General features: G+C 40.7%; 1 protein-coding gene across 1 annotated transcript in view; it reads left to right on the forward strand.

Moving 5' to 3' along the window:
- The first annotated feature begins 368 nt into the window (after positions 1–368).
- The window catches only part of ZCCHC4 (zinc finger CCHC-type containing 4), a 50,554-nt gene continuing 28,219 nt past the window's right edge, over positions 369–22,703 (forward strand). The window contains exons 1-5 of the mRNA XM_060655314.3: positions 369–516; positions 1,513–1,631; positions 2,366–2,448; positions 15,314–15,589; positions 16,429–16,509. Of these exons, the coding sequence (XP_060511297.3) occupies positions 390–516; positions 1,513–1,631; positions 2,366–2,448; positions 15,314–15,589; positions 16,429–16,509 (686 nt within the window). The 5' untranslated portion in view covers positions 369–389. The remainder of the gene's footprint in view (positions 517–1,512; positions 1,632–2,365; positions 2,449–15,313; positions 15,590–16,428; positions 16,510–22,703) is intronic.

Consider the following 22,703-nt stretch of genomic DNA (forward strand, 5'->3'; position numbering starts at 1 on the left):
CTGCCTTTTGGTCTTAAAACCCCACCAAATCTTTGCTCCAAAGAGTCATCTCATCTTTTGGCTTTATTCTTATGAGAGGATGGTGCTTGGGGTGCTAAGGGTAGAGCAGATAATAGGTGAGCTTATTGCACAGGTCCAATAAATTGCGTGCAAATATCCTCACCCCCCCCCCCCCATTTCCCCAAACCCTTACCCTGGTCTGCCCGCCAGGGACCCCTTTGGGGGCAGCCAGGGGCAGAAGAGACTGCCTTTCGGGGCGTAGCCTCAGCCCCGGCGGTCTCAGCTCCTCCTAGACGCGCGGGGGCGCTGTGAGTTCCCCGTGCCGCGTGGCGGCACTCTTTCTCAGACTCCTTTGTTTGCACGGAGGCTTTCGGGACGGTGGCGGGAAGATGGCGGCCCCCAGGGACTGGCTGGGAGCGGTGGAGGAAGAGGGGAACTCGGGTCTTCAGGGGAGCTCGGGAGTGGAGGTGGTTTTTCCTTCTGATCCCGCCACGCCTGCCCCGCTGTGCCCTCACGGTGGGTGCGCGTTTGGGCTCTGCCGAGCTTTCGGGCGCAAGGGGCGGGGGTTAGCCTGAGGATGCCATGGGCTTCTTACGGCTCCCAGATTTTCATGCTCTCTACCACCATGTGTGATCCCTAGAAAACGCCCTTTCTTCGGGACGTAGTGTTTTCAGCTTATTTAAGACACTGTCATAGGAAGTCCTCACTGTTGCGGTTTTGGCTCCGTGGCTGTTACATTCCCTTCCCCCCCTCCCCGCCAAGGGAAGAGACAGTCTAAGCAAAGGGGATGCATGTTATTGAGTAAATCCGTTGCCAAGTACTTGTGGATTTCATTGGTTGTTTTGATATCTTTATTTTAAAAAGTTAGAAAGAGGGGCGTAGCTAGTCGACTGAGCCACAGACTCTTGATTTCCGCTCAGGTCTCGATTCCAGCGTGGTGGGATCGAGCCTCCCCGCCCCTCCCTCCGTGCGCTGATCATGGAACCTGTTGAGGAGTGTCTGTGTCCGTGTCTCTCTCCCTCCGTCCTTTCCCCCGTCTCGCGCGCTCTCCCTCTCTAAAATAAAAGATACAAATTTAAAAAGAAAGGGAGAAGAATAGCGTGAATTATTGCTTAGAAACCAGACCTAGTTTTTCTCTAACTTATGGAGAGAGGATGTGCCCAACTCCAAAAGTCCAAATTTTCACTGAAAGGATAACTGGGTGGAGGTGGCAAAATACTCAGTTCTTTGGACCCTGGCCATGTTTTAGTCTCAGGAGCCAGGTCATTCATCATGTAGACAGCAACTGACTACGGCATTTTCTTTCTGGAGAGACTAGTTTGTAAAAGCCATTTCTTCAGTCATCACTGTCTAAACATTGTGACGGGGAAAAAAAAGTAATTAAACAGAGTGTAGGTTTAATTATGACAAATTGTGCGTAAAACCAAATCAAGCTTTATTTAAGGGCAGTGAAAACGAAGAACTTGATGTAGATGACGATTGTTGATATGTTTTGTCCCTTTCTGGAACTAGGACCCACTCTTCTGTTTGTAAAGGTGAACCAAGGGAAAGAAGAATCACGGAGGTTTTATGCCTGCTCAGCCTGTAGAGATAGAAAAGACTGTAATTTTTTTCAATGGGAAGATGAAAAGGTATATCAACTTTGTGGACATATATGTTTTTATTTTTGATGTATGTGACAATTTGTTTGAGAATGTGTGAACCAATAAAAACGCAGTTTGAGCATTAAATGAGATAAATCTCTTTGGATAGATGAAGATATGGTTTTTGGGTCAAGGGACTGGAGTTTAGACCTACTCTCAACTCTGATTACTGATATTGTAAATAACTGTCTCAAAGACAGTTCCCTTTAAGATTCAGAGGTGTTAGTATAGATTTCTCCCTAACGAGTCTAGGTTGTGATCATTTCAGGCAGTGTTTTAGAAAAACTTTTTTTTTTTTTAAACATTTGAGTGAGCATCCTTTATACAGTTACTATATGACTGATGAAGGCACCTAGGGATGTAGTTATCAGCTTGGTATCTTCTTGGACTCAGCTCCAGTTGAAGTTTCTGAAAATTTTGTCTAGAAAAATTCCAGCTTTGTTGGGTTTCTTGGAACACAGTCTTGTATACGACTCTCCCGCACGTCTGTTAAAATCACTGTGAGATAATCCTGCAGGGCTTTAATATGTTAGGTATTGCTTCGTACTACTCTAGAACTTTACCAGTTTAATGTGCTTTGTTTTGTTTTCCCCTGAAACAGATGCTTGTTTACAACATTGAGCTGCTCTAATTGGCCTCTTAATGTCAGAATGTGATACCGGGTTTTCTAGGATGGTAGGAAGTTTGGTAGTTTATTAAATGTTTTTTTAATTCTTTTCCAGTTGTCAGAAGCTAGACTTGCTGCCCGAGAAGCTCATAACCGAAGATGTCAGCCTCCTCTATCCCGAACGCAGTGTGCAGAAAGGTGCTGATGTGGTGGCATTTCTATTTATTATTTTTGTTTTGTTTTTTTTCCTGGGTCCTTAAATTTACTTTCATTTTTTAAAAAGTTTTTATTATGGTAGAATATATATAACATAACATTTGCCATTTTAATAATTTTAAATGTACAGTTCAGTGGCAATTGTAGTCACAGTGTTATGCGATTGTCACCATTATATATTTCCAAAACCTTTTCGTCACCCCAAACAGAAACTCTCTGATCATTAAGCAGTAACTTCCCATTCCAGTTCTTCCCAAACCCTGGTAGGCTCTCATGTAATTTATGTCTCTATGAATTTGACTGTTCTAGTTACCCTATGTAAGTGGAATTATGTATTTCTGATTTGGCTTTTTTTGTGCCTGGTTTATTTCACTTAGCGTGTTTTCAGGGTTCATTCGTGTTGTGGCTTGTGTCAGAACCTCATCCTTTTTATGGCTGAGCAATACTGCATCACACACACACACACACATACACACACACACACACCCCACATTTTGTTGATCTATTCATTCATCAGTGAACACCATTTCCACCTTTTGGCTGTTGTGACGAATGCTGCAGAGAACATTGGCATACGAATGTCTGCTTGAGTCTCTGTTTTCAAGTCTTTTCTATATATACCTAGGAGTGGGATTATTGGATCATACGATATTTCTGTGTTTAGTGTTTTGGTGAACCACCAAACTCTTACCCACAGTGGCTGCACCATTTTACATCCCTACCAGCAACGTACAAGGATTCCAGTTTCTCCACATCCTTGTCGATACTTACTGTTTTGTGTGTGTGTGTGTGTGTGTGTGTGTGTGTGTGTGTGTGTATGTTTTAATTATCTTAGTACTTGTGAGGTGATGTGTCATTGTGGTGTTGAATTTTAGGTCCCTAATGAGTAATGATGTTGATTATCTTTTCATGTGCTTGTTGGCCATTTGTATATCTTCTTTGGAGAAATGTCTATTCAAGTCCCTCGTTCATCTTTAATAGGGTTGTAATTCTTGTTGTTGAATTGCAGGAATTCTTTATATGTTAAGGGACATCAGACCCTTATCAGATACAGGATTTTTACACACTTTTTCCTATTCTGTAAATAGCCTTTTCACTTTCTTGATGATGTTCTTTGATGCACAAGAGTTTTTAAATTTGATCAAGTCCAATTTATCAAATGTTTGCTTTTGTTTTCTTTGCTTTTTGATGATATAGCTAGGAATCCATGACCCTATCCACTGTTATGAAGATTTACCATAATGTTTCTATTTTGCAGCACTAAAAGAAACAAAACACTTTTCGAAAACTGTGGACATTTATTTTTAAAAATCTACATTGTTGAAATGTTTTATTGAGTGACTGGAAGTTGAATCCTGGATTTAATTCTTTGGAGATCTGTGAAAGGCCACTTCCTTCTGTGTCACAGGCCTTGTTCCTGTGTGCTGGGAGAAGCTCCTTGCGAAGCCCCTGGTCTGGGCTGCTGGTGACAAATAGGTTTTTACTCTCACAGCAAGTGCGCTGGCTCCCTGGGCTGCTGTGTTCAGAAGGATTCTGAGGTCTTATCTAGGCTAAGTGGAAAGGAGAACTAGGCTCTATTAAAAACATCTTTCTTGAGCTTCTTGGATTTTGAAGTCCTTTGATGGAGGAGGCTTTTCACAGGATAACTTGATCACCCCTAACCAAAGTACTTAATCAGTGATGACCATTTACTATATGAGAATCCAGTCAACAGTACAAAATATTTAAAAGGAAGTTAATGTAAATTGAGCACTACTGTGAGCGGGCTAGTGGGCTAAGTGTTTCACATGAGAATTATTTAATCTTGCTGAGGCAGTTTATTTACTTAGATGAGAAAATTGAGGCCTGGCGCAGATGAGGAACTTCATTAAAGCCATTACTACTGGAATGGCTTAGCAGTGACGCAGACTTATGCCCCTGATTCTAAAACATTTTTAAACATGAAAGCAGACGCAGATTAACATATGGTATGTGCTGATTTGATTTAAGGAGATCTAAGTAGATAAAACATGAGTTCTATAGAGATCTATCGTAATGACATAGAATACCAAAGATGCAGAAAGTACAAAGTAGAAAAATATCACCTGTGATTTCTCCCCTTGAGCCCCTCATTTTGTTCATTTTGTAGTATTTTCTCTCAGCCTTTTTGACCTGTGCTAAAGCTTGTTTTACAAGGTTGTCATCATAATGTATACATAGTCTCTTATACTTTGCCATTTCAATTTTACCTGATAAGCATCTTTTTTATATTATTACATAAGGATATTGGTGATTCAGTTAAACTATAAGAACATCTTGGTGACCTTGTTTCCTTGTATAAGAACATTTCAGTCTGGAGCTAAACCACTGTTCTGTCTTTGTGCTGCCAGAATATGGCTTTTTGATAATAATTTTTGAAATTCATATTTCATGTTAATTGGAATATAAAAGCATTGGCTAAAATATGAAGAATTAAAGAATTTTCAAAAGGTTATTTCTCAGAGGTCATGCTGTCGTTTGTAATCTAGTGCTGATTCTTTAGAACATGTCTTTTTAAATTTTATTATTTTTTTTAATGTTTATTTTTGAGAGAGAGACAGAGCCCGAGTAGGGGCGGAGCAGAGAGAGAGGAGACACAGAATCCAAAGCAGGCTCCAGGCTCCAGGCTCCAAGCTGTCAGCAGAGAGCCTGACACGGGGCTTAAACCCATGAACCATGAGATCGTGACCTGAGCCGAAATCAGACGCTTAACTGACAGAGCAACCCAGGTGCCCTGAGAACATGTCTTAATAAAATAATTTTCAACATCTGAGATCATCTGTAACCCATAACCTTGGATTTTGTTGCCCAAGCTTGCTTTCTTGTTTGCTTTTTTCCTTCTTTCCTTCCTCTTCCTTCCCCTTCCTTCCTTCCATCCATCCATCCATCCATCCATGCATGCATCCATATATTCATTCTTTGTTGAGGTCTCAAAAAGAACTTAAAATGCAAGTAATGGAGTTGAGATACACAAAGATAACATCGTGCTGAGAAGAATGTGTTAAATGTAGACAGTATTTATAGGAAAAAAAGCTGGGTGTTCTGGGAGGTCAGCAGTGATACAGCTACCTTGTGCCTTAGCTGATCAGTACCGTTGAAGGACATGGGACTGGAACAGGTTTTGGAGGATGGGTAGAAGTTGAAGCTTTTTGAAATGCACTGGCATTGATTTCACTGCCTCGTTCTGTCTGTGATTGATGCTGCATGCTTTCTTATATGCTTTCTGTGGAGTAAAGCATTTGAAATCAGTCATTCCTCTAAACATGTAAAATTTTGGCTTTTTAAAATCAAAGGCTTACTAAGTTAATTATTCTATGTTATTAAGTACCTGTTCTCTTAGAGTGTCTTCAGCTGGAAACTCGCAGTTCGTTCCTGTGTGTAAATGACCCAAAGGATGATGTACTGTTACTTGACGTTGTAATTGTTTTCTAAGTGAACTTTCTACAACTCATTTACAAATGGTCTTAGGAAATAACTACACCATTTGAAAGTATTAAAATGCATTTAAATGTGATTCCTATTCTATAAAGCAAACTTTTATCTGTTACTGTGGAGTAACAATAGCTTTTCATTGGCAATTTCTTTTCCAAATTGCTAGAAAAGAAATATGTAGCTAGCCATATAAATTAGCTTGTTATACTTGATTTTTATTACGGAACTGGCTGTCCTGCACAGATGGCTAGGTGCTACAGAAGAGGATTGGATATTTGTTTTTTTAACCTCACTCTTTGAGCCATGCTTTTGATTTCATGTGTTCAGTTGACAGATTTACATTTTGTGTCTGAGATTTGACTTTCCTTATAGTTTCTAGCTGCCTGTCATGCCCTGAAATGTTATTCTATTATGTAGTGTGCTGGCACCTTTATTGTGACCTATGAAGTCTTAGAGAAGATATATTTTAATGCTAAAATAAGCAATAATTTATGTGCATCCATATGGTTTTGTTTAGTTGATAACTTCATTTGGTTACGTTTTTTTCAGAGCTCATTTAAACTCAGATTTTCAAGGTCTGCTATTAGGGAAATGCCATAAACGTAATTTGTCTACTCCAGGAAAGGCAAATGGAACATCAAATGGAGATCAATAAAAATGACATTTGAAATGCTAGCCTGCAATTTGTGAATCATGCTGAGCCATGCAGCAGAATGAATTTCCTCTGCACCCCCCACCCCCAGTATGTGTAGAAAGTACCAATAAGGAGGGAGAGCTGAGTAATCTTCAGTTCTCATGTTCTCATGTTCTTCCTACCAAACCTCTAAAAAGCCTTGTGTCTGAATATTAAATTTAAAGCAGTATACTTGAATGATTATGATGTGATTTTGAATAGAAAGAAAAACGCACAAGATCTCAGTTTATCTTTTGTCAAGGAAAGGTTAACAAACCAGCAGTAAAACTTTCCGAAGAGCAATTTTGACAGGGCACAAAGATCTCGAGGTGGAGGTTCACTTAACAGTATTCTTCTTTTCCTTTGTTTACAAGTAATTAAACTCAGTGTCCTCAGTGCCTTCAGAGAGTCCTGTGTCATGAGCAAATTGTACACCGGTCATTCATGGTGTTTTTAAACTTTCATCTCTTCCTGGTGAATTTGTGTCTTCCTCCTTCAGTGGGCATCGCTTGGTGAGTGACAGGTGGTCCTTTGGACTGGGTTTAAGTAACAGACCCTGACACAGCTCTAGCTGTGGGGATCTTCCTTCTCTTTGTTCCCATAAAGCCCTCGATTGTAGTCGTCATTCTTTCAAGGATGGGTATTTATTTCCCTAATATCCAACGTATGCCCTGTTGTTCCGTTTTAGTTCCTGACTGCACGTGTCATACCCTTGCGTTTGGGGACCGAATCGTAGATGATGGCAGTGACACGTGTAGTTCCAGCAGTGCATTGAGCCGAGTTGAAGAGATGGTACCATGAAGGGCTGGGACAGTTTTGCACGTGGAGGGGGTGGGGAGGGACCATCCCAACCACATCCTGCCCTCCGTCTGGCTGATGGCGTTAAAAATCCTGTCTCTGTCGTAGTGAAAAAATGCGCATCTTAGAAGTGATGAACTGGGATGGCTGGATTTTGCTTTGTGATCCTGTCCGACTGGCTTTCGTTTAGTGGCTAGATTTATCTCATTTTCATAGCGGGTATAATAGATAACACTTGATCTTGGTTTTGCTGTATCACTTGATGCTTCCTGGTTTTCTTCTCTTTGTTCTCTTTCACTATGTGGCGTATGTTGGCTTTGCTTTGTTTTATTTAATGTGTGCTGCTTCTGTTTTTTTTGTTGTTCTTACGGTTGCTTTTCTAGCTTTTTATATCCTATTTAATCCTTTCTTTAGATGGTCTTCATCCATCTAAAAATGAGAGATAATGAACTATCCAATTTTGGTTGATTATATTTCTTTTTAGGAATACCCTTTATGCCCTTGAATATTGCTTATTGCTCTTTCGCTCGATTTTTCACTTTGAAATGATATCTTTTGGTCTCTGCCTCTAACACATAAGAGCACCAGTGTCCTTACACTGTCTCCCACTTTCTCTGGGACTTCTCCGACCTCTTGTATTGGGATTTACGTTATTTACATTTTATACTGTAACCATAATGCCCATATGGTTCCGTTTTTATTCTGTGGTTAAATGGATTCGGTGCTTCCTGGAAGCCCCTTTGCTGTACTTGCTTTATTTATCTCCCCTATGGCTAACATTCATATTCTCGTGGTTTTTACTTTTTAAGTAAAAGTCTCACATTAATCGGAAATTTTCAATAAAAATTCCTATATGGCTGTTGCATGATTCTGTTGATATGAAATACCCCAAACAGGCAAATCTGTTGAGACAGAAAGTAGAGGCATGCTTGCTAGGGGCTGGGGGTTGGGGAACGAGGAATGACTGTGGACAGGTTCAAGGTTTCTTTTTGAGGTGATGACAATGGTCTGGAATTAGATTGTGGTGATAGTCGCCCAACTTCATGAACACTCTAAAAACTGCTGAATTGTACACTTTAGAAGAGTGGTTGTACGGTATGAGTTAAATTTCAGTCAAACCAAAATCTTTACGTGGCAATGGAATCAAACAGTTCTGTGAGGTTTCACAAAGAACAACGCTCCTGTTTCCACCCTTACATTTCTCCTCCCCAGCAGCAACTACAGTCAGCCGTTCTGGCTAATTATTTTAGAATTTGCCTTCCTGTCTGTGAAATACAAAACATGCTTGCATTGCCACTTCCTGATTTATCAAGTTTTGGAATTATCTATTTCCTGTGGAAGAGGAGGGTTTACCTTTCTTCCTCTCCTCTCCTGCCCTCTCCCCTTCACCTCTACCACCCCCCACCTCAGAATCTGTACCTTTTCACTACCCCATTTGTATATGGTTACATCATAATTTTTGGGTTAGATTCATATTTTAGTGTTTGCATTATTATAACTGTGTAAATGCTGCTCATAGCTGAACCATATAAGAAATCATAGTAAGTTCTTTCCTACACAGCTTTTTGTTTTCTTTGGAGTTAAGAATAGTCTTGGATTTTTTTAGTGTTGTAGCTGCTATTTGCTTATTTATGTGCTTATCGCTGCTCCAACCGTGAACCCTCTGCCAGTTGTCTGAATCCTTTCAGAACATTCAGATGTAGCACAGTCTTTTAGATCTTAGAGAAATCTGTCCTAGGGCTTTCAGAAATGCTCCAGTCTGGAATGGTTTCCCTTTCTACCTGGCACCTAGCAGTCCTGCAGTTTCTTTAGCAAGGACTTAGATTATATGACTACATAACCTGAGTTCTACGAAGTCCTTTATTCTTTTTTTTTTTTTAAGATAGTTTTTCTCGGGTACTTTTTTATGTTTGTTTCTTTTTTTTTTTTTTTAATGTTTATTTATTTTTGAGAGAGAGAGAGAGTGTGCGCAGGAGAGGGGCAGAGTGAGAGGGAGACACAGAATCTGAAGGAGGCTCCAGGCTCTGAGCTGTTAGCACAGAGCCTGACGCGGGGTTTGAACCCATGAACTGTTGAGATCGTGACCTGAGCCGAAGATGGACACTTAACCGACTGAGCCACCCAGGTGCCCACCTGCTTTATTCTTGAGCGGCACTGACCCAACTATAAAATTATTCAGATTACATGTTTTCCTTGGAACAATTGCAGGATTGCATCATGTCCTTCAGAGCAGGACTTCTTAAATGATCTGTGGTAAAGGATCGGTCTTTTGTCTGTTTGCCTTTTTAGGTTCTTGTTTTTATTTCCTACCCATTGGGGTCAGATACTTTTGTAAACCTGATAAAGATAAATTAAAGTAAAATGAAAGGCAAATGAAGAAAAGAGAAGACATACAAAATACAAGCCCACATTTTTTATTGTTAATTTGAACAGACCTGAAAGTGCTCTAACGGGTATAAAAATTTCTAAATACATACTCTTGGTGTCTGTCTTTGTGTCATCAGGAACTGGTAACAGTTGACCTGCCAGCACCAGTTCGTGGCCACTTTGTGAGGAACACTGATCTAGAGTTAAATGTGGTGCTGTAGAAATCTGAGGCCAACCTGATTTTTACTGTCCAACAATTTTGGAATCTTGTGTTTCTGGAAATACCTTTATCTGTGCCGATACTTGATTGATACCTTTGCGGATGATGGAATTCTACGTTGGAAATATTTTTCCCTCAGATTTTGGAAGGCAGTGTTCCATTTACTTTGTCTTCATTTTAGCTGCTGAGAAGTTCAAGTTCAAGAAGTTCATTCCTGATCTCATAAATGATCTGCGACTGTTTGATCCCTCTGTCATTTTTTCTTTTTTTTTAATCTTTTTGTTCCTAGGGGTATGACATTTCGTGACTATCTATCTTGATGTGAGTCTGTTATATTTTATTTTGCTGGGTATTAGGGAAATCCTTTCAAACTGGAAACTCATGTTCTTCAGTTCTGAGAAATTTCCCAGCATATATTCCCATTGTCAACGAATGAAAAACCAAATCTCACATGATGTAGGGCTGATTACAATCCATTTTTGGTTTAGTATTTTTTGGGGTCATCTTTATTTTCTTTGAGTTTAATTCTTGCCTTTTCTTTAAAGCATTTTTAAAACTTTTTATTGTGGGACATTTCAGGCATATATAAAAGAGAGAACAGTATAAAGAGTCTCCTACACCCACACCCAGCTTCATTTGTCATTAATATGTAGTTAATTTTATTTCACATGTACCTTCTACTGTGACCTCCAGTGTAGATATTACATTTTATCCATAAATATATGCACCTCAAGAAATAAAGCCTTTAAAAAAACCGTAATCACAATACTATTAAAATGCCTAAACTATGAATAGTTCCTTAACGTAACATGCAGTTAGTATTCACATTTCTCTGATTAGCCCGTAAATACTATTAGCCATAAATACTGTTTTATAATTGGTTCTTCAAACAGGATCCAAACAGGGTTTATGCACTATAGTTGGTGGATATCTTTAATCACTTGTTTGTTGAAAAAAACAGAGTGATTTGTCCCATAGAATTCCTCACATTCTGGATTTGCTTGCTTGCATCCTGTAATGTTGTTTAACATTTATTCTATCCCTGTATTTCTTGTAGAGGTATCGTCAGACTCAAGTTCAATTTCAGGGGACAAAACTCTTTTGTAAGTAGTGAGGCATATTCCCTTTTGAATTACATCAGAAGATAGATAATGCCTTGTTATTCACTTGGTGTGACTTTAAGATTGATCATATGCAAAGTAACCAGTCTGTAAACAGTACAATTGATTTTGTGTATTAATCTTTTATCGTGTAAGCTTGATGAGCTTACTAGGTTTAGCAACTTCTAAAAATATTTCCTCAGAGCTTTCTACATATACAATCATGTTGTCTGTGAAAAAAATTTTTATGTTTCCTTTCCGATCCGTGCCTTTTATTTCTTTTTCTTGTCTTATCAAAGTGGCTAGAATCCCTAGTGAGTGTTGACTAGAAATGGTAAGCGTAGACATCTTTGCTTGTGTCCCAATCTTGGGAGGAATGTATTCATTCTTTTACCAGTATGGTGTTAGCAATAGGTTTTTCTCAGATGCCCCTTAGCAGGTTGTGGAAGTTTCCTTCTGTTCCTAGTTTTCTGTGAATCTTTCTCATGAATGAGTGTTTGATTTTGTCAAGTGCTTTTTTCCTGCATTTAATGAGATGATCATTTTGTAAAAGATTGTTAATTTGGTGAGTTGCACTGATTGCAACATTAAACATTAAAGCAGCCTTGCATTCCTGGGCTAACTAACACTTGGTCATGATCTGTTACCTTGTTTATACACTGTGGTTTTGATTTGCTAAAATTCCGTTAATAACTTTTGAGTTTGTGTTTATGAGGTTTATTGGTCTTTAGTTTTCTTACGATTCTTTTTTTCTGGTTTGGTGTTGGGGTCATCCTGGCCTAATGAATGAAGTGGGAACTGTACCTTCCTCTTCAGGGTACTGGAGGAATTTATGTAGAATTGGTATTGCTGCTCTGTCTTCTTTCTTACATTGTTCCCAGTGAGAAATCTGATATCATTCTTAATCTTTGTTCCTCTGTACAGTGTCTTTTTTTCTTCTGGTTTTAAGATGTTCTCTTTTTCACTGATTTTGAGTAATTTTACTATGTATGATGCACCTTGTAGTTCTCTTCGTGTTTCTTGTGCTTGAAGTTCTCTGAGCTTCTTGAGTCTTTTGATGTAATTTTTGGAAAATTGCAGCCATAATTTTTTCAAAAATTTTTCCATCTCCCCAACCCCACTTGGGGGCCCATTTTCATGTATTTTTGGTCCCTTGGGGTTTCATTTTGGGTAATTTCTAAGACTGTGCCTTCATGTATATGGATCGTTCCTCTGTCACGTCTAAATTTCTGTTACTCCCATCTAGGCTATTTTTCCACTCAGACAATTAAAAAAAAAACAAAACTTTAAAGGTTCAATTTGGGTCTTTTTAATATTTTCTATGTTTTTACCTAACAAGCTCATTCTTTTTTTCTTTTTTTTTTTTTTTAAACCTCTTGAACATACGGTATATAGTTACAGTAAATGGCTTTAATTTCTCTCTGATCATCTTTGTCATTTCTGAGTCAGTTTGATTTGATTGTTGTTGCTCTTGTTGTTTTTCCCCCTCGTCATGGGTCGTGTTTTCCTGTTTCTTTACATACCTGTTGGTATTTGATTCAGTGCTGGAAGTATCAATTTTACCTTGTATACTGGATATTTCTTATTCCTTTACATATTTTTGAGCTTTGTTCTGGAACACAGTTGTTACTTGGCTATAGTTTGGTATTCTCCAGCAGGATTTGGCATACCCCAGCGTGCAGACCGCCTCTAGTCATGCCTGTTCATTTACACATTGGGTTTGTAGTTCCTTTTGTGCTACAATCACAGCATAGATGTGACAGAGAAACCAGATGGCCTGCCAAGCTCCATATTTATTACCTGATCCTGTACAGAAAAGGTTTGTTGTTCCTTGCTTTCGAAGGCTTATCTTCAAGCTTTTGGGCAAGACTAGAGCATCTGTGGGGTAGGGCTGATTTCTCCCCGCTCCTGAAGCAGTACCCTTCTCAGGACCGCACCTGATGCTTGGGTTTTAGGAGGTTTCTCCCTCGGACTGCTTGGTAGACACCGACCCCGTGTCCTGTTGGGTGTCTGGCGATTATTCCGCCTGCTCCTTTCCAGTGGTTCTCTCCAGCGCTCTGGATGCTTCCTTTGCCTGCGTGTGCCGATCAGTACTCAGCTACGGACTCGAGGGGAGTCGTAGCAAACCGTGGAGCTCCCTCTCTCTCCGCGTCCTGCTTTCTGGCTGGGATGCCCCACATGTGCATTCACTAGTGCTCTGCCCTGTGAATTCTAGCCGCCCTGGCCTCCACGAGTTCCCAGCTCTGCTCATCCATTCCCTGAGCTCTGTTTGGGCTTTCTGTCCTCTGTTGCCAGCTCTGCGCAGGCGGCAAACTGGCAGCCGTCCTCCCCCTCAACCCTTCCCTTCTCTCACCATTCCCCATTTCGGCTGCCAGTTGTCCATTATGTTAAAGCCGCAGTTTCATGTTATTTTGTCTGTTTAAAAGATTTTTAAAAAATTTTTTTTTTTTTTTACTGTTTTTATTTATTTTTGAGACAGAGAGAGACAGAGCATGAATGGGGGAGGGTCAGAGAGAGGGAGACACAGAATCTGAAACAGGCTCCGGGCTCTGAGCTGTCAGCACAGAGCCCGACGCGGGGCTCGAACTCACGGACCGCGAGATCATGACCTGAGCCGAAGTCGGACGCTCAACCGACTGAGCCCCCCAGGCGCCCCGTTTAAAAGATTTTTTGAGGGCCAAGGTGGTCAGTCTGGTTTCCGTTACTCTATCATGGCTGCACGCGAAAGTCTTCAAAACTCTGCATTTAATAATGAAAGGGAAATAGTAGTGAATTCAGTGTTGCTCTTGCTGGAGAATGTACTGATTCTTTCTACGGCATTTCATGTCCCTTTCCTCTACCGACAGTCTTACTTTGAATTACTATAAAAGTTTCCTCTAATATCGCTTTCCCTTTTCTTTCCAGTCATAGATAAAGCTGTCAAAAGCACAGTTATCATGGAAATAGAAACATTTAAATTACTGGCACGATAAGCCTATTTCTTGCTGTAGCCATTCAGAGCATCGATTTGTCACTGCCGTGGGTGCTTTGAAGTGAAACTGTGCTTAGATATAAAAAGTTTTAAAACCCACTTTGATTCTGTGTGAAGTTCACAGTTTTTCCAGTGCAGTCCCGGAGTTCAGTTCAGTTGAAACTGTATGGCTCCGCTCCAACGATAAGAACCCTTTAGTGGACTACGCGACATGCTTAGATTCAGACATTTCTGACCCGCCATAGGCCTCAATAGTGTTATTTGGTTTTCTTTTGTGTCCCTACTCTGATTTCATAGCTGCTAGTGGCTATCCACCATCAGTGTTTAAAACGTACAGTGATTGTTTTCTCTCTTTAATTATCTCTAATAAAATGAAAGAAAAAAACCAAAGCAGTAACTTTGAAATCAGATAGGAGGATGATTTGAAGGAGACCAAATGGGCTATTGGTACAGTTTTTCAAGGCTCTGGGTATTGTCTTGCTATTTTGGGGATGAGCTTTTGCAGAGCTGCTTCCATCAGTACTGCTAAGAATAGAGGAACTTTGTGGGAACATTTTTTTCTTTTAGGAGGTAATTTTTCCCGCTAACTATGCCATAAAAAATTGAAGAACGATCTTAATTTCTCATTTTAAAATGACTGTCATAGCGAGCCAGACTGCTTAACACTTCAGCGTTGCAACCCATGGATTTGTCAATAAATTTAAGCATGATAGTAGTCTCCATTACTACTACGTTCTTTGAGTAATATATTATATTCACATTTTAAGTGGATATTGATCTTCATTCAGTGACTGAATCGGAGCATCTCAATTCTTACAAAACTGCTGATTCTTTTCTACTTTGTGGGTATGCAGCCAGACATAAATTCTAGCCAGCATTCCACACATTTTTCTTTCCTTTGCTTCTTTACACAGTACTCTTCAGGAAGTAATAATACTTTTGGCGGGGGCCCTGGGTGGCTCAGATGGTTGAGCGTCTGCCTTTAGCTCAGGTCACGATCTCACGGTTTGTGAGTTCGAGCCCCACGTCAGGCTTTGTGCTGACAGTGCAGAGCCTGCTTGGGATTCTCTCTCTCCCTCTGCCCTCCCTCTCTCTCTCTCTCTCTGCCCTTCCCCTGCTCTCTCTCTCTCTCTCTCTCAGAAATAAATACACATTTAAAAAATTAAAAAAAAAATAATACTTTTTGCATACTAAAAATAGCAAAGAGAGACTGTCTTTAAAACAGCAGACTTCCAACGTATCGCTTTGTGTTTTGTTATGTCCTGAAGGTACTTGAAGTTCATTGAGTTGCCCTTGCCTGAGAGGAAGTTTTGTCAAAGATGCCAGCAGTTGCTGTTGCCGGATGACTGGGAGAAGCACCGCGAGCACTGGGTGGTGGGCAACATCTCTGTCGGCCAGCTCGGAAGGCCCAGCCAGCTTCTCCTTCCACTGGAGAACAAGAAGACAAACGCCCAGTACTTGTTTGCCGAGCGTACCTGCCACTTCCTGGTAGACCTGCTTCCTGCCCTTGGGCTCACGAGAGTACTGTGCGTTGGCACACCAAGGTAGGTCACGCGATTTTATTTACTTATTTTTTGATTTACATCCAAGTTAGCTAGCATCTAGCGCAACAGTGATTTCAGGAGTAGATTCCTTAATGCCCCTGACCCATGTAGCCCCTCCCCTCTCCCAATGATTTTTTTTTTTTTAAAACTTCTATCCCCACTGTTGAAACTGTGAGACGGAATTATCAAGCAGCTGTGCACTATGTTCCGAGACATCGCACGCAGCTTTAAATATACAAAGGAAGTAGAAAGCATGGTCCTTCCCCTAAGGAGTTTGTATATGTCATTTGAGAGAAATCTTTTTTTTTTTTTATGTTTGTTTATTTTTGAGAGAGGGAGGGAGAGAGAAAGAGTATGAGCAGAGGAGGGGCAGAGAGAGGGAGACGCAGAATCTGAAACAAGCTCCAGGCTCTGAGCTGTCAGCCCAGAGCCTGACGCGGGGCTTGAACCCATGAACTGTTGAGATCGTGACCTGAGCCGAAGTCGGACGCTTAACCGACTGAGCCACCCAGGTGCTCCTCGAGAGAAACCTGTATAGATTTCTGTTATATGATGGAAGGTTCCTTCTGGTTTGATTCTTGACTTGTTTATAATTTTAGACTTCTCTTTTTCAAATAGGTTCTACCTTTTAAAAAACACTTGAAAACTGAAACAGTTATATTTGCCAAATTCACTTCAGTTGTTTCATTGAAATATTAGAAATACCAGGAGAACATTGGTGGGTTTTTGTTTGTTTTGTGTTGTTTTTTTGTTTTTTGGGTTTTTTTTTTTGGTTTATTTTTTTATTATCTATGGCATTTGTAATTCCTTATTAAATTTGCTTTCATTAATTGTTTTAGGTTGCATGAGCTGATCAGGTTGAAAGCATCAGGTGACGAGAAGTCTAACATTAAAAGCCTTTTATTGGATATTGATTTTCGGTAGGTTTACAAAGTATGGTATTTATTCTCATTTATTGTCGCCTTTCTTTCTTTCTTTCTTTCTTCCTTCCTTCTTTAATGTTTATTTATTTTTGAGAGAGAGAGAGAGAGAGAGAGAGAGAGAGAGGGAGAGAGAGGGAGAGAGAGGGAGCCCGAGTAGGGGAGGGGCAGAGAGAGAGGGAGACACAGAATCTGAAGCAGGCTCCAGGCTCTGAGCTGTCAGCACGGAGCTCGACCCGGGGCTTGAACTCACGAACTGCGAGATCATGACCTGAAAATCAGACGCTTAACTGACTGGGCCACACGGGCACCCAGTTGTCTCCTATTCCTTGTTAACGTTTTCCTCTTATTGTTTGTTACCGGTTGCATTCCTTTAACATTCAGAAGTAGTAATTGGTTAGAAGCCGCCTTTTTAGTCATATAAACTCCACTTGTAATCTTCCGTATTTCAAACACGAAGGCAGTGGATTCCTTCTTGCTGATGTGCTTCCTAAATTCATTCAACCAATGTATCTCATTGTCTTGGGCTTATAATTTAGAGATAAATTCTTACTGAGTGAAATTTTTTATCGTACACTTATTTTTCAAAGATAATTGTGAACTTCCTTCAGGATTTTGTTTCATCATGTTGGAAATGTGATAAGATACTTATTTTAAAAGATCTTCCCAGATGATGTGCCTGTTGTCTTTCACTGGAAATAGCCTGAAGTCAAGGGAGAGCTAGGGAAGAGACAGGTGTTAAAGCAGAGGATTAACAAACAGACAAAGTCTGTGGGAGAAGGCCAGAATTAAATGGCGTCTGATGTGTTGGGACAAGCGGAGATGAGACTGACAGAGGACCACGGGTCGTACCTCCCCTCAGGTGGTGATTTAGAAGCACATGTGTCCATCCACAGTCTCTGTGATTCTGTAAACTTGGACTACCCTTCCTTACTTGCTGTAATTACTTGGATTCCCCAAGATCAGGGTGATGCTATAAAACACTGTGTTCTTAGTATCTTTTACTTGTTCTTGACTATGTCAAAGGGAGCAGGCACTGTGTTTCTTTTTATGTAATCTGATAGAGTCTGTTTGGCTAATATTCCAGTATTTGTCAGAGAGAATCTGTGAAATTTCATGTGCTTTCTCTCTCTAAAAACAAGGCCAACAGATTTTTAAAGTGGAAAAGTTACAACAAGAAGTACAGCTTTTATCATTTATTATTACTGTTTTTAAGTTTTCCAGGTCAACTTTAGGTGGTCTAATAGAGGCAGCTACATTTCTCAGAAATAAGCCACAGTTTCTGTAACCTCTCATTCCGTATTAACAGGACTAGCACAGCGATTTCTGCTTAACATGAGCGTGGCTTGGCAAGATGTAATTCCGTAGGTGATGATACAGACTTTTGAAAGAGAAATTCAATTTCTTTTTCTTAAATTGAGATATAATTCACTTAAAACTCACCAAGTTAAGGTGTATATGCCTGTGGTTTGGGGTGTATTCATTATGTTTTGCAGTCATCACCACCATCTAATTCCAGAACATTTCTGTCACGCCGAAAAGAAACCTACTCACTTCCCCTGGCGGTCAGCGATCTGCTTTCTGTCTCCGTGGATTTGTCTCTTCTGTATGTTTTCCATAAATGGAATCATACAATGTGTGGCCTGAGTATGTGGCTTCTTTCACTTGGTGTAATGTTGTCAAGGCTTATCCAGGTCATGGCACCTCACGGTACTTTATTCCTTGTAAGGCTCTGTTAACATTCCATTGTATCGATAGAGCAGATTCTCTTTTAAAACACCACATTCCTTTCCTGAGGAATGACTGTTAAGTTATTGTAAACATGTTATTTTGAAGGTGGAAGTGTAACTTTGGGTTCTTTCGATAACGGTATTCACAATACCTGGTGCTTGCGTTGAGTGCCTGTCCTGTGTCAAACCCTGCTCTAACTCATTCCGTCGTCACATTCACCTCCCCGGTGAGGTCGGTGCTGTCCTCATCCTCATTTGCCAGGTGAGAAAGCTGAGGCACAAAGAGGTGAACGGGCTTGACCTTGTGGTTGTAAGCGGCCAAGTCAGGACTCAAACCCAGTTAGTCTGGCTCCAAAAGTTAAGTTACCCTCTGAAAATAACTTTGCTTTTGAACTTGTATATGAGCCTTTGTTCTGTAGCCCGTTTCTCTCTTGTCATCCTTCCATCTCCCTTTCTCCATCTGTCCCCGTGCCTGGTCCACGAAGGGACCTGGTTCCTGCTGGTTCGTCGGCAGTGGGTTTGCAGGCCCCTCACGTGTTTACAAGAAGGCACTCGTTAGTCGGGCACCTTATATTGGAGCCCTGGAAGTCTCTTTATGTCAAAGAGAACGTGTTGGCTCACGTTACCGGAGCCTGTGATACAGCAGGCCTCAGTCCAGGCAAGGTCCTGGGCGCTGTCCTGTATCGTTCGGGCTCCGTCTTTCTCTCTGCACCTCTCATTCTGTCTTTCTCCGGGTTGGCCTTATTCTCCAGACAGTATACATCACACACTTTGACAGCAGCAGCTTTGAGCCCCTGTAGTCTTAGCTTCACTGTCCAGTGGCCTGAGGCACTCTTTCCTGAGAGCCCCGATGGGGGAAGGGCTGGCTGGGCTGGGGCCATCTGCCCATTCCAGAACCATCTCTGTGGCCTGCCAGGTAGGGTGGCCCAGCAACCCTGACCAACCACATGGAGTGGGTTCACCAAAGGAAACCCTCTCTTACCATAGGTACATGAGAGGTGACAAAAATCACATGTCCACAGCTGAATTATCTAACATCATGTGTATCAGTAGGCAATAGTGCTCATGTCCCTGCCTTTGGGACTTTTACCTCCATGAAAATGGTACAGTGTTGTCTTTCTTTGGTACAGTCATGGTTCTTTGTGTTCTGATTCATTCAAGTCAAGCTTTTTCCAAGCCAGTTGTGGTGGACTGTCTTGTGCACAAACTAGAAAAAAATCAGTGATTCATTGTGATTTGCTCAAATTCCAAGAATCTCTGGTTTACTTTTAACAAATCTTTTTATTTTTATTTTTTTGACAGAGAGAGAGAGAGTGTGTGAGCAGGGGAAGAGGAGAGGGAGAGAGGGAGAATCTTAAGCAGGTTCCACTCCCAGCCAGGAGCTCAACACAGGGCTCCATCTCATGACTGAGATCGTGAGCTGAGCCGAAATCAAGAGTCAGACCTTAACCAACTGAGCCATCCAGGCGCTCCTATTTTAGCTCTTTTTTTTTTTTTTAAATTTTTTTTAACGTTTTATTTATTTTTGAGACAGAGAGAGACAGAGCATGAACTGGCGAGGGTCAGAGAGAGGGAGACACAGAATATGAAACAGGCTCCAGGCTCTGAGCTGTCAGCACAGAGCCCGACGCGGGGCTCGAACTCACGGACTGCGAGATCATGACCTGAGCCGAAGTTGGATGCTTAACCGACTGAGCCACCCAGGCGCCCCTCCTATTTTAGCTCTTTAAAGAGACAAGATCTTTAATCCCATCACCCAAAACATTCTGGATTTTGGCTTTTTAGGTCTTTTTTATGCATGTAAACATTTTGAAAAGAGAGAATCATAATCTTTTTTCCCCACTATATATCAGTCATATTTTCTTTTTTTAAACTGAGGCATGTTTCATGTAGGAAAAGCGGGGTTTTAGTATTATTCACAAGGTTGTGCAACTGTCACCACCACCTAATTCCAAAACACTTCCGTCACCTTTTTTTTTGTTGTTGTTTGTTTAAAATGGAAATTTTTTTTTTGTGCTCGGTACACCAGATAGCATGCGAGCACTGTCATGACGAAACACAGAAATATGCAGATCAACGCGAAACAGTAATTTAGTTTCCATGAAGTGCTTTGGCAACATAGTCCTACGAATCTTTCCTTCAGCTAATTTGACTATACATTTCAGTAAGGTAGAGGTAATGGATTAAGTGGAAGTTAGCTTGTGAAGTTTTCTTAGAAATAAAACTCCAACTTTATCCATCCATGCCAGTTAAACACTGTAACTAAAACTTCCAAATAAGTGCGAAAGGAGATGAAGGAGTTAGTTACCTTTTTTTGCTTAAACAGTCCAGAGGAAAATGGTGACTACAAATACAGCAGGCAAACTGTTAAGACTGACTGATCTAGGATACAGTGTTGCACTAAACTTCTGCCTCAAATTGTGCTAAATGCTCATCGTTAATAACATTTCCATCACTTTTTTTTTAAGTTTATTTATTTATTTTGAGAGAGAGCACGCACATGTGAGGAGGGGAGGGGTAGAGAGAGAGGGAATCAGGCTCCACTCTGTCAGCATGGAGCCCGATGTGGGGCTCGAACCCACAACCGTGAGATCATGCCCTGAGCCAAAATCAAGAGTTGGACGCCCAACTGACTGAGCCACCCAGGCGCCCCATTTCCATCACTTCTGATGGAGCTGTCTCTCCATTATCGTGGTCCCAATAAGTGATCTCTTTTCTCTCCTTCCCTCAGCCCTTAGCCACCACTAATCTGTTTTCTGTCTCTGAAGATTTGCCTGTTCTGGATATTTCATAAAAATGGGATCATATGGCATATGGTCTTTAGTATCTAGCGTCTTTCATTTAGCTTCGTATTTTCAAGGCTCTTCCGTGTTACAGCATGTATCAGGATACCAAATTTTGATCCACTCATCAGTTGATGGACACGTGCTGCTTCCATTCTTTGGCTATTTGGAATATTGCAGCTGTGAACATTTGTGTACAGTTTTTGTGTGAACTTAGGTTTTATTGTCTCTTGGGTATTGTGTTAATTTGCTAGGGCTGCAATACCAGAGTAACCATAGATTGGATGGCTTAAACAATAGTAATTTATTGTCTCAGTTCCGGAGGCTAGAAGTTCAAGATCAAGGTGTCAGTAGATTTGGTTTCTTCTCTTTTGTTTTTATTTTATTTTATTATTATTTTTTTAAATTTACATCCAAGTTAGTTAGCATCTAGTGCAACAGTGATTTCAGGAGTGGATTCCTTAATGCCCCTCACCCATTTAGCCCATCCCCCCTTCCATAACCCATCCAGTAACCCTCAGTTCTCTATATTTAAGAGTCTTTTATGTCTTGTCCCCCTCCCTGTTTTTATATTATTTTTGCTTCCCTTCCCTTGTGTTCATCTGTTCTGTGTCTTAAAGTACTCATATGAGTGAAGTCATATGATATTTGTCTTTCTCTGACTAATTTCGCTTAGCATAATACCCTCCAGTTCCATCCACGTAGTTGCAAATGGCAAGATTTCATTCTTTTTGATTGCTGAGTAAAACTCCATTGAATAGATATACACCACATCTTTTTTATCCATTCATCCATCAATGGACATTTGGGCTCTTTCCGTACTTTGGCTATTGTCAATAGCGCTGCTATAAACATTGGGATGCATGTGCCCCTTCGAAACAGCACACCTGTATCCCTTGCATAAATACCTAGTAGTGCAATTACTGGGTCATAGGGTAGTTCTATTTTGAATTTTTTGAGGAACCCGCATACTGTTTTCCAGCGTGGCTGCACCAGCTTGCATTCCCACCAGCAGTGCAAGAGAGATCCTCTTTCTCTGCATCCTCGCCAGCATCTGTTGTCGCCTGAGTTGTTAATAGCCATTCTGACACGTGTGAGGTGGTATCTCATTGTGGTTTTGATTTGCATTTCCCTGTTGATGAGTGATGTTGAGCATTTTTTCATGTGTCGGTTGGCCACCTGGATGTCTTCTTTGGAGAAGTGTCTATTCATGTCTTTGGCCCGTTTCTTCACTGGATTATTTGTTTTTTGGGTGTTGAGTTTGAGAAGTTCTTTATAGATTGTGGATACTAACCCTTTTTCTGATATGTCATTTGCAAATATCTTCTCCCATTCTGTTGGTTGCCTTTTAGTTTTGCTGATTGTTTCCTTTGCTGTGCAGAAGCTTTTTATTTTGATGAGGTCCCAATAGTTCATTTTTGCTTTTGTTTCCCTTGCCTCCGGAGATGTGTTGAGTAAGAAGTTGCTGCAACCAAGATCAAAGAGGTTTTTGCTTGCTTTCTCCTCAAAGATTTTGATGGCTTTCTGTCTTACATTGAGGTCTTTCATCCATTTTGAGTTTATTTTTGTGTATGGTGTAAGAAAGTGGTCCAGGTCCATTCTTTTGCATGTTGCTGTCCAGTTTTCCCAGCACCACTTGCTGAAGAGACTGTCTTTATTAGATTTGGTTTCTTCTGAGGCC

Source organism: Panthera onca, chromosome B1 (genome assembly GCF_046562875.1).
Source record: "Panthera onca isolate mPanOnc1 chromosome B1, mPanOnc1 haplotype 2, whole genome shotgun sequence".
Taxonomy (NCBI): domain Eukaryota; kingdom Metazoa; phylum Chordata; class Mammalia; order Carnivora; family Felidae; genus Panthera; species Panthera onca.